Source organism: Rhinatrema bivittatum, unplaced genomic scaffold (assembly GCF_901001135.1).
Source record: "Rhinatrema bivittatum unplaced genomic scaffold, aRhiBiv1.1, whole genome shotgun sequence".
NCBI classification, from domain to species: Eukaryota; Metazoa; Chordata; class Amphibia; order Gymnophiona; family Rhinatrematidae; genus Rhinatrema; species Rhinatrema bivittatum.
The window spans coordinates 108345-120381 of record NW_021820766.1 but is presented as its reverse complement, the minus strand read 5'-3'; the positions used below and the strand labels follow the sequence as shown (position 1 = coordinate 120381).

Genomic DNA, 12037 nt, shown 5'->3' with positions numbered 1-12037 from the left:
TCCGTGTAACGCGCGGCTAAGTGCTGTAGTTAATATTTCAAATATTACATTCTGTGTTTCCTCTCTTTCTCTTCTGATTAGGGTCTCCCGGGACCTCAGGGTCCAAATGGCTTCTCAGGACCTAAGGGACCCCCTGTAAGTATCCCTGAAAGGTATTGGGGGGGGGGGAGGGTCATGGTGAATGTGTCGAGGCTCGTGGTTTATCCATCAATGGCCATTATTTTGCCAACAAAAGATATCAAGCATCTTATTGTTATGATTTCTCAGCGAAACCCCAAATTCCTGCACCTTGAAATATTATTTCCTGCCTTATTTAAGCATCCATGGGGCAGGGACAGCAGCATTGGCTCTGGCTAGTTGGATTTTCTTTTTTTTTTTTTTTGCCGCCCCCAAAATTTTACTGCTCTGGGCAACTGCCTAGTTTACCTCATGGAAGCACCGGCCCTTGCTGAAGGAGGAGTTGGAGGGGGGGGACTGTTCAGCCTCGGAGGAAGTCATCTGGGCTGCTGACCTGCTGTTTTCTTTTCCCCCAGGGGCCTCCAGGAAAGGACGGGATCCCAGGGCACCCGGGTCAGAGAGGAGAAGTGGTGAGTGACCGTGAAATGTTTTTTTTCTCATCTTCTCTGACACCCCCCCCCCCCCCCAGGTGGTGAGACGCTTCTCTTGTTCACGCCCTCTGCTCTCCTCTCCCTTCCTTCTCAGGGCTTTCAAGGGAAGACGGGGACGGTTGGCCCGCCCGGCGTCGTTGGTCCGCAGGTGAGCTCGCCTGGCTCTGGGCCCACGAAATGGCAACCGTGGCTCAGAATTTCTCGAGGGGAGTCCTGGTCGGAAGACGTCTTTGTCGTCTCACGGAAGCCACTCACAGAGGGGGTAGACAACACCCAAGGGTCTCTGAGGATCTTCTCTTGGGAGCTTCACTCAGGCCCTCCTGTTGTTTGCCAGATTAGATGTCACCCGATCAGGATGACGGGGAGCACTGACGATTCGGAAGTAGGGGTCGCTAGTCCCTGTGCCTGATAACTCTGCTTTCTGACACGGTTTCTCCTCCCCCCCCCCCCCCAGGGATCGACTGGTGAAACTGGTCCGATGGGGGAGAGAGGACATCCCGGTCCTCCGGGTCCACCTGGCGAGCAAGGCCTGCCCGGTACATCTGGAAAGGAAGGAACCAAGGTAAGGAGGGGCAGGACGTCTGCTGGTCCTCTGGTTTTTCTTTTGAATAAAAAATAATAGCCACAAAAAAAAAAAAAAAGAAGATTATAACTTTACTGTTAACAAAAGACGACCGGGTGCAGATTTTCTAAGGAAAGAAAATGCGAATGTGTAGGAGAAAGTCCGTAAGATAAGTCTAGGCTTGGATAAGGGCCTAGCGTAGCGGCTGCGACAGCGTTGGCGCTACCCATGGCCAAGTGGGTTCTCAGGCACACGACGGGCACGGCTGCTTATACGTTGCAAGCTGAGGCGGATCCAAATGATTTTCCGGCGCTGGCAGCGATTTTAAAAGGGAACCGGGCGCCTAGCCAGAGAGTTGGGTATCTGGACCCGTGGGTTAGACAACTGCCCCGGGCACAGCGAGTGCATTTAGCCGTGAACCTAGCTCTGCCCTTTGTGAAGCGCGTCCAGTGAAACTGACAGGGCGTGGCAGTGATCCTGAGCGGTGCTTCAAAATCTCTCTCTGTGTCTGTTCTGCCCTCAGGGTGACCCTGGACCCATCGGCTCGCCGGGAAAGGACGGGCCTGCAGGACTCCGAGGCTTCCCCGGTGAGAGAGGCCTCCCCGGCACCGCGGTGAGTACCGGCGTCCTGTAGCCGTGGATCCAGCAGTGCGCATGCTGTAGTGACAGCTCTCTGTGGAGCCCGAGACTCCCCCCCCCCTCGGAGAGAGCGTCTCTGAATGGGCAGTGGGTGATGGAACGCGATCAATGTCTACGCTGTAGTGACAGCTCCGCCCGGGGCCCAAAGCAAAGCCCGTCAGCCTGAGAGAAGTGCCTGTAACGTTTCAGGCAGCCGGAGGTGAGCAGGCGCGAGCCTGGCCCCTGTGTGCCGGTCCTCGCCCCCGCCTGCAGGTTGTAGTCCCTCCTGCTGCCGGTACACGAGCTCTCAGGACGCAGCCGGCGTCCGGGCGTAAGCTCCTGCTGCCTGATTCCACCTTGAGACCGATCTCGCTATGATATTCTACACGCCTCGTCAACGTCACTCGTGAGCGGGGCAGACGTGGTGCTGAGTGAGAGGGTCCAGGAGATCGGCTTAAGACATTTGAAAACACAATAAAATGTTTCGTGAAGGCCGAACACAGCTCATAGCCGGTGTCCATTCCGTGGCAAGAGTTTTATCCCCTGTGTTCCTTGCTAAGGGGGGGTGTCTGTCGCCACGTTTCACGTGCCACGGTATTATTCCTGACTATTTTAATCTACATCCTCCCTCTGACTCCACCTGTGCAGGATTCAGCGCGATGCCCGTGATATTATCAGTAAAATTTGCTACGGTCGGCAGAAGCATTGTTTTTTTTTTTTTGGAGTGAACGAGTTTGCTGCTCGCGTGTTACTGTTAACGTGTGTTTGTATTTTTTTTTCCCCCCCCCCGCAGGGCGGCGCAGGACTGAAGGGTAACGAAGGCCCGGCTGGTCCTCCCGGACCTGCTGTGAGTATCTGAGCGCAATTCCCGCCCCCTCAGCCAGAGGTCCATTCTGCTTGAGCGCGGAAGGAGACGTGTCCCGTTCCGGGGGCGTATTCACAGCCACAGGAATGGAGGGAGAGAGACACCAGGAATAGCCCAGCCTCTGTCCCCGAGATTTTATTTATCTCAATATCTTGCTATTCCCTAGGGCCTGAAAGTAGATTGCAATAACAATCTGAAATTTAAAAAAAACCAAACAAAAACAAAACAAAAAAAAAACATATCAACAATGCTACAATATAAAATAAACAACCCACCCTAAAACAAAACAAAAAAAATATATTCCAGTTTAAGTCCCATCAAACCTCCTCAAAAGCGCAACCAAATAATAAACATTCGGCATCCGAAAACTAACTTTAAAAGCCAGGACTTCACTTGCTTCCTAAACATCAAATGTCTATCTCCCTTCTTGAGTTTCCAAGGGAAGCAGATCCCAAAGACCTGGAGCACAACTGAGCAGCCCCGGCCCAAGGAAAGGCTTAACCACCCGGCTTACAGCAGGTTAAAGCATCAAAGGCATATTGTGGTCCAGATCCGTGCAAGCAACTTAACGTGCAATGCCCGTAATCTTGAAACTCACTCCTGGACTGGACCGGGAGCGCTGGGCTAATACGGCTGCACCGTTCTCTTCCTTCCCCACCGCCGACCCTGCAGCCGTGGGGTTTTTATTTTTCCCCACCGGCCGCCTGCTGCTTCAAACCGCCCAGCAGATGGAGGGGGCACCGGAGATAAACCCCCCACACCCTCCCTGGCGACTCTGACGTCAACGTCCTTAACCTGCCACGTTTCCTCCCCTCCCGCTGCTGGGTAACGGCCCCGGGTACAGCCCGGGTATGGAGGAGGGAGGGAGGGGGGGGAGAGCGTCTGTGCTGGCCTCGTCCCGCCCGACACGAGCTGGGGGCTCTTCGTGGGCACTGACCCCCCCCTCCCCTCATCGGCTCACTGCTAACTGGCACCGGGAATGAAGCCCCCCCCCCCCCCGGTAAACTCATTTGAATTTCTTCCTTCCTGCAGGGATCGCCGGGAGAGAGAGGTGTGGCGGGGCCGGGAGGTGCGATCGGTCCCCCGGGAAGACCTGGCCCTCAAGGGCCCGCTGGCCCCGCCGGAGAGAAAGGAGTTCCTGTAAGTGGGAGCGGAGAAGGGGGGGGTGGGGGTGGGGGAAGCCACGTTGGGGGAAAAGGAAGGCTGTTGAGTCGTGTCTTTAGCTGTGCGGGGGCTGTGCTGGGGTCTCTGAGATAAGAAAAGATTTTGTGCTGGATCTTTGGGCTACGGAGGGTTGGGTGCTGGGTCTGTGTATTATATATGGAGGCTGTTTATTGCTTTCCTACCTTCAAGTCACAAGATATTAAATTTGATCCCCGCACATACGAGTATGGGGGATTCGCCAGCGACCCACGGGAGGTGACTGTGGGTAACGGCGCAACCTCAAGAGTGGAGTGGATTGCGGGATGGGCGCATGCGATGCCTCTACCGCCGCAGAGTTGTTATCTTGACGTCATGGCGTCTCTCTTGGCTTTGTTCCGTTCAGGGTGAGAAAGGCCCGATAGGCCCGGCGGGCCGGGACGGGCTCCAGGGTCCGGTAGGTCTGCCGGGCCCCGCGGGACCTGCCGGCGGCGCTGGAGAGGACGGCGACAAGGTGAGCCCTCCCTCTGCCTGCCCCTCCCCTGTGCGCCATCCGCCCTGCCCGTAAAAGTCACCGTGTCTGACCCTCCCTCCTCCCCCCCCCCGGGTTCTGTTCCTTCACAGGGTGAACTCGGTGAGCCCGGTCAGAAAGGCGCGAAGGGAGGAAAAGGAGAACACGTAAGCATAGAAGTCCAGTCGTCTGTCCGTGTCTGCTTTCCTGCCTTGTCTTTCAGTCCTAACACCTGATGCACCCACCCTTTTATCTGTTTAATACACATCTGCCGTGTTCCCGCCCCTCAGCACTTCTCCGCCTGCATCGCCTCCCCTCTTTCTGTCGCTCTAACGTCCACGTAGCCGTTCTCCTCTCCGGTTAGGGGAACCGGTGCCGCCTCTCAGTCTCCTGGGCTCCGAAGCTTGCTAATGGCGTTTTTTCTCTTACAGGGGCCCCCTGGACCTCCCGGCCCCATGGGCACAGTCGGGCAGCCAGGCGCGGCGGTGAGTAACAGGATAACATCTTCGCGATTAAGCGGCGAGGCTCTCTCTTTTTTTGAGCTTGCGGTGCGGCAGCCGGCTAAGTTTGGAAGTTAGCCGGTCAAATGGCGGGATTTAAAAAAAAAAAAAAAATCCTGCCACGCTCAGCAGCTTCCGTTTTAGCTGGCACAGGGAGGGGGATTATTCTAGGGCGGGCCCCTCGTTCGACTAAATTAATCAGATAAGCACCAACATTTGGCATTTTCCAGTTTAGTTGGCCAGTCAAGTCTAGGATAGCTCTTTGGCTGTCCTAAAGTTAGTCGGCATTCTAGGGCGGGCCCCTCGTTCGACTAAATTAATCAGATAAGCACCAACATTCGGCATTTTCCAGTTTAGTTGGCCAGTCAAGTCTAGGATATCTCTTTGGCTGTCCTAAAGTTAGTCGGCATTCTAGGGCGGGCCCCTCGTTCGACTAAATTAATCAGATAAGCACCAACATTCGGCATTTTCCAGTTTAGTTGGCCAGTCAAAGTCTAGGATAGCTCTTTGGCTGCCCTAACGTTAGTCGGATAAAACTTTATCCAGCTAACTTTTAAAGCAGCTGGGAACCTTCAGTGGTTAAGCCGCACCGCTGAATAGCTCGGCCAAGTTAGCTGAATAAGTATGAACGACTAACTTGGGCATTGGTCAAGCCATTGAATATTTGCCTCAACGTTTCTTGAATCTCCGACTCATGGTAAGATTCTGCCTCTCGCCGGCACCCTGCAACGTTGGGGGGCGGGGTTTACTCAGCAAGACAGCCGTGAACCTCAAGTCTTGTTCTTATGCTTGTCCCTAAGGGTGCTGATGGCGAGCCAGGCCCTCGGGGTCTCCAGGGCCCCTTTGGCGCCAAAGGCGATGAGGGGATCCGCGGGTTCCCCGGCCCACCCGGCCCTATCGGTCTGCAGGTGAGTCACGCCGTCAGCTTGCCGGGATTGTATTGCTTTTCACAGCCGCAGGTCAGACTTCAGACTTTTGCCACCCACTAACGAGTCTCTTGTCTGTCTGTCTTGCAGGGCCTGCCTGGCCCCTCCGGAGAGAAAGGCGAGACGGGAGATGCAGGCCCGATGGTGAGTATTTCGCTTTCACGTCACTCTGTACCATTCCTAGCCTGGTGCCCCCCCCTCCCCCCTCCCATTATAGAGATGCCGTAGACGCACCTCTGTGCCAGGGGCTGGGCTTTGCGGTTCTCACGAATCTCAGACCCGGCCGCTCGGCAACTGGGGCTCCCCGACAGTTCACTACAGTTTGAAGAAGGGGGGGTGAACGAGCAGCTTTGGCGTCCTTTGATAATTCTGACGTCTATCAAACGCTTTTTGGAACTGATTGCCTACGTAAAATTATCTTTCCTATCAGGGTCCACCCGGCCCTCCCGGACCCAGAGGCCCTGCCGGACCCAATGGAGCTGACGTGAGTGTTGCATCCTTTCCCTGTTTTTATGTCCTCCTTCTGGTCTGCGTTCTGTTATGGCCTCTCCTCGGCGTAACCAGCCATGCTCTCTCTAATCCGCAGGGCCCTCAAGGTCCACCAGGAGGAATCGGAAACCTTGGAAACGTTGGAGAGAAGGTAACACTGACTCTTCTTTAAAACTCATGAGGTCGGGTGTGTTAGGGCACCGAAAAGGCTGTGTAGCATCCCACTGTCACATGGGCACAATGTATGAGTGAATCTCGCCGGGCCTCAGCTCCACACACGTTCCAAGCCCTGGGTGGCATCACGGTTGACTTCCAGGGTTCTCTTTAGCTGTGCTACAGAATCATGGACTTAACAGGCTTGGAAGGGCACCTCACGAGGTCACGTGGTCCATTCGCTGCTTCCAGTCATGATCCACCGTTCTTATATCCTCCCAGGCAGACGCGTGTCTAACCTGCTTTTACGTACCCTCTTATAACAGTGAATCCGTCTCATCCCAGGGTGACTCATTCTAGCATTTGAATCCTCTCACAGTAACATAGTAACGATGGCAGACAAAGACCAAATGGTCCATCCAGCCTGCCCAGGAAGTTTCTTAGGGTGGTAACCAATCTCCTTGCTGTAATATAAGCTCATTACTCCTTGTCCTTTTCCAAGTGGAAATGGAGAGCGATCCCCACTCTCATTGTAACCCCGCCCACTCTGTATCTGAAGACTTCTATCAACTCACTTTCGTCTCTTTTCCCGGGCCGTGTATAACCAGTTCCTTTACCACGGGTCATATTACTTAAGGCTCTGATCACGTTTGCTACTCTTCTCTGGGGTTTCTTCCTAGTTTCTCCACATCCCTTATGAAGTATGGGGCCCAAAACTGGTTACAGTTTTCCAACAATGACCTTACCAGAGCTGGGAAAATTGGTTCATGTAGCTTAGATGGATGTTGGTTGATGACAGTGCCAGGGCTCTCAGTACCTTTTTATAGATGATTGTTGGTTGGTGACCCTACCAGGGCGCTCTGTAGCTCTTTTTTAGGTGGTCGTTGGTGACAGTTCTAGGGCTGTGTATGTAGATGATTGTTGGCTGGTAAGCCCTTTGCAGTTGCATTATAGATGTCTGTTGGTTGATGGCAGCGTCAGGTCTCTCTATAACTGCATTATTCTTATTCTTATCACAGGGTGAGCCTGGTGAATCCGGAGCTCCTGGCGTTGCAGGTGAATCTGGACCAAAGGTATGTCCTGTACTTTCCTCTTCCCCGTCTGTCTGTCTGTCTCCCCATTCTGAAGATGTGGACCTCTGAGATTCCACCCGAACTTATCAAGAACTGGTTCACCTGTGCATGACCTTTCTAAGGCCTCCCACATCCTCAGGTGCTGTAAATTGGTTGAAATGGGGACCTCATTGTTCTCATATTATGGAGGTCTTGATATGTGCTAGTTATCCTCTAACTCCCAGGAATCTATGGGGTTTTTTTTTGTTTTTTTTTAATGTTATAATCCATCGTGGTGGGGGACCTCATTCTAGGTAAGTTGCTACAGGGACGCGTGCTGCAAACCTCAGTTTCTGTCTCTTCCTTTAGGGAAATCGAGGTGAGCGAGGGGAAAAAGGAGAGGCTGGTCAACCTGGCGCCGCGGGACCTGCTGGTGGTAGAGGTCCCCCTGGAGACGACGGACCGAAGGGGAACCCTGTAAGTGATGCAAATGCTCTGCTTCATGCTGGGGTCAGACAGACGTGCTGGCAGTGCCCAGATTTTAGCCACAGAGTTTTGGGTGATAAGGATCTTGTAGACTTCCCAACCTGGTTGGCCAAAGGGTTCCTTTGCTAGGCGTCCAGTGGTTTTATACGTGATGGGCTCAATTTTTGTAGGGGCCTAACCAGCGGGCGGACTCACGATGTCGGACCGGCCCGGGTATTCGCCGCCCAGGTCACGTCACGTGGTCTGCCGAGCGCGGCTCTGTCACGGCCGCACATGGCAGACCACGTGACTGGAGCGATCGGCCCACCGGGGGATGCCTGATCCCCCAATAGGCCAATCCGCCCCTGGGCCCTAACGTAGGGAGTTAGGAGCCTAAATGGGCCCCTATGTAACCTGGCTGGGGCAGTAGGTGGCTACAGGGGCATAGTTCGAGAAGGGGAAACAAAGTTGGGAGCTCAGCACTGATTTTCAGCACTGGACACCTTACTTGGGAGCCTAAATCTAGGCAAATGAATTGCAGGCCTAAATTTAGGATGACATTTTCAGCCAAAAGCCGCATGAAAACTAGTTGAGAATATCCCTAAATTTAGGCACCTGATTTAGGGAGCGAGCAGTTTTTGAAATTTGATCCCTCTGAACCTATGCGAAGCGGTGAACATTTTTTTAAATTGACCCCCCCTATGTGTACTGACCTTGCTGTGTGGTTTTCTACTCTGTGTTTGTGGTTTTATTCTCTGTTGAGGAGCATAAACCCCCATCCATTTTAACCTATAGGCCCTGATTTCCCCCATCTCATCCTAGTCCCTCTCCCCTAATGCAGGCTTACACTGATGGTCAGAGGTGCCTTAGGGTAACAAACTTTGCTCCCCATCTCTCACCAGTGATTCCTCCTCTCAGAAAAAGGCTAAAATTCTCAGTCGCTTCACTCTTCCACTGCAGACGGGAGATGCAGCCTTTCACACGCATTCTTTTTTTTGCTCACTCGCTGGTCTTTAGGGTCCTGTTGGTTTCCCTGGTGATCCTGGTCCTCCCGGTGAACTTGGTCCTCGTGTAAGTACCCTCTTACTACACCCCTTTGGGCGTTATTAAATTGTTCAGCGAATGAGCTTTTCAGGTCTCTCGTGTTCGCAGAAGTCCAGATCTGGGCCCTTCGCCGATCCTCTCTCTCTCTCTCTCTCCGCGCGAGGAGGCCGACGCTGGGAGAAACGCTTCTTAGGGTTAAACAGGGAAAGAGAAGCCAGCTACAGGAAGTTGCAGCCTGTACACAGTGACAGCAGGGGGCGCTGCTCCCCATGGACAGATCTGGGTGTGAATGTCCCTGTAGAGACAGCAGGGGGCGCTGCTCCCCATGGACAGATCTGGGTGTGAATGTCCTTGTAGAGACAGCAGGGGGCGCTGCTCCCCATGGACAGATCTGGGTGTGAATGTCCCTGTAGAGACAGCAGGGGGCGCTGATTCCCATGGACAGATCTGGGTGTGAATGTCCCTGTAGAGACAGCAGGGGGCGCTGCTTCCCATGGACAGATCTGGGTGTGAATGTCCCTGTAGAGGCAGCAGGGGGCGCTGCTTCCCATGGACAGATCTGGGTGTGAATGTCCCTGTAGAGACAGCCGGGGCCGCTGCTCCCCATGGACAGATCTGGGTGTGAATGTCCCTGTAGAGACAGCAGGGGGCGCTGCTCCCCATGGACAGATCTGGATGTGAATGTCCCTGTAGAGACAGCAGTGGCGCTGCTTTCCCTGGACAGGTCCGATTAGGCGCAGGTATGTGTGTGGGCGGGCACTGCTCCCTGTGTACAAGTCTTCTTGTGAGCAGCTCACCTTCCTCACCAGGAAGTGCACTTTTTTTTTTTTTCTGGAAGAAAGTCGTAGGAGATCGGAGCCGGGAATCTCTGCCTCTCCAGCGTCCATCCCCATTATCAGGTGAAGACTACTTCTGGCAATGAGGGGAGAAGCAGGGAAATGGTCGAATTAGTGCAAGACCGAGCCTTTTTTTTGTCACAGCTTCAGTATTAATGCTGAATATTCAGGGGTAAAAGGGAGATAAACCCAGGCAAAGAGAAGCCGTCAGAATCACTGCACGATGGCGTGGAAGAGAACAGAATATTTTTCCGCTAAATCTTGTTTTCTTTCCTAAATGACGCAGGGTCAAGACGGTGCAAAGGGCGAACGCGGAGATAATGGTGAAATTGGGCAGACGGTGAGTGTAGAAGCCTTACAATCTGACTTTATCTGTTCCCGCACTGTAATGTCTTTGTTTCCTGCTTTCATCCCTCAAGTGTTTTAACGGGCCCTCTTTTGGATCAATGCCTCTGTCTGATCCTCAGGTCTTCCCGTGGTCCCATGGGGCATCCATAGGATTGGTGTCTCTGACTCATGGGTGTCCTCATGGGACATCCTTAATTATGGTGTCCCTCTGAGGTTCTCGTGGCTTAAAATGGTCCTACTGGGACAACCTTAGGATGGGTGTCTCTGATCCTAGACTCTCCAGGTGTTCCAGTGGGAAATTCTTCTAGTTTTTTCCTCTCAGACCTTTCAGGTCTCCCCATTTCCCCAGCCTTCCTGCTCTCACTGGAGTCCCTCTCTGTCTTCTCTTTAGGGCTCCCCTGGTCCCACTGGTGAAAACGGTCCACCAGGTCCTCCTGGAAAAAGGGTAAGCGGCTGACCTTTAGCTTTATTTAAACTTGAATGACCAACCCTTTGACTTACAGTCCGGAAATAAAACCCTAATTCTCAGAGTTGGGTTTCATTGCTGTCAGAACCATCAGGACCCGGTCTTCTGCAGTCCAACAGGGGGGGTGGGGGGGGATCAGCTGTACAGTCACTTCAGTAATTGTAGTCAGCTCAGACACGGCTGTTTTAATGTACAGAACACGTGTAGCACAAGTGTACAAAATGTCCAGGAGAGTTACTGTAGACAGGAAATTCTTCTTGTTTCCATACAGTGCACACAAATAACCTGTATGTCTTCCTAGCTGATATTTTTGGCAGAACTGAAGACTTCCAAACAGTGAGATATAAGCGTGTGATGCCTACCTAAGATATATGCCTTTGGAAGAGGCCCCCCTCAGTTAATGATTTTGTAACCACGCTCTGCCCTGGAGGAGGGGGGGTTGTTTATGACCTTTCTTGTGTGTGGTCTCCTTTCCAGGGTCCAGCTGGTTCGCCTGGTCCTGAGGGGCGTCAAGGAGAAAAAGGTTCCAAGGTAACCAGCTTTACTACCGTTACCATGAGATAACTCATCCGCCAGAGTGTTGTGAGAAGAAGGGGGGGGGGGGAGGGTGCTCTGCTAGGATCATTTCTAAAATATTGCATCCCGTTTCCTTGATAAGTCTAAAGGAAGTTATTCGGCAAAAAATGGGCTTCCTTAGCTTGGAGTTCTGATAGTACCTCAGCGGTAATGGTATGGCATGCAAAGGTCATGGGGTTGAGGTACTGTATAGACATGTTAGAGTTATAAGTTGAAGGTACTAAGATGTGAGGGTCATGGGGTGGAGATACCATTTAGCCATGTCGGATTACAGGTACTGTAGAGATGTTTTAGAGTTACAGGGCGAAGGTACCGAGATGTCAGGATCATGGGATGAAGGTATGGTATAGCCCAGTTAGGGTTACAGGTAGAAGGTACTGAGATGTTAAGAGATGTTAATGTTTAAGAAGGTATGGCCAGGTAAAGGACAAGTAGGGTAGAAGTCCATGTTTAGGTCAGAGTAGAACGGAGGCCATGTTGAGGTCATGCTTGGCCAATCTAGCTTGAATTGGAGTTGGATTCATATGGAGTTAGCGTGGCTTAACTTCAGCAGTCGTTGGATCCATTCGTGCTGAAAATGTTTCCAAACAGAGCAGAGTGAAGGGAGTATCTCTGGAAGGAGCTTCCTTTCCTGCTAGACAAAGAGTGGTGATCTGAAGAGATCGTACTTGTATGGCTTCCTTCACTGTCTGAGAGCTCACCTAAACCCTGTGGAGGTCAGGCTAACTTCTTCTTTACATTTCTAGGGTGAATCTGGTGCCGAGGGTCCTCCCGGAAAGACAGGTCCTGTGGGACCTCAGGGCCCACCAGGGAAACAAGGAACCGATGGTCTGCGAGGTATTCCAGGTCGTGCGGTAAGTGTCCCTCTACCATTGCCT

The 12037-nt window shown here is 52.8% G+C and overlaps 1 protein-coding gene across 1 annotated transcript in view; it reads left to right on the top strand.

Annotated features, from left to right (window-relative positions):
- The window catches only part of LOC115082115 (collagen alpha-1(V) chain-like), an 82546-nt gene that overhangs the window by 59816 nt on the left and 10693 nt on the right, over positions 1-12037 (top strand). The window contains 21 exon segments of the mRNA XM_029586378.1: positions 82-135; positions 534-587; positions 703-756; positions 1063-1170; positions 1694-1783; positions 2582-2635; positions 3686-3793; positions 4200-4307; positions 4418-4471; positions 4736-4789; positions 5605-5712; positions 5821-5874; positions 6161-6214; positions 6317-6370; positions 7392-7445; positions 7794-7901; positions 8907-8960; positions 10056-10109; positions 10509-10562; positions 11061-11114; positions 11906-12013. Of these exon segments, the coding sequence (XP_029442238.1) occupies positions 82-135; positions 534-587; positions 703-756; positions 1063-1170; positions 1694-1783; positions 2582-2635; positions 3686-3793; positions 4200-4307; positions 4418-4471; positions 4736-4789; positions 5605-5712; positions 5821-5874; positions 6161-6214; positions 6317-6370; positions 7392-7445; positions 7794-7901; positions 8907-8960; positions 10056-10109; positions 10509-10562; positions 11061-11114; positions 11906-12013 (1494 nt within the window).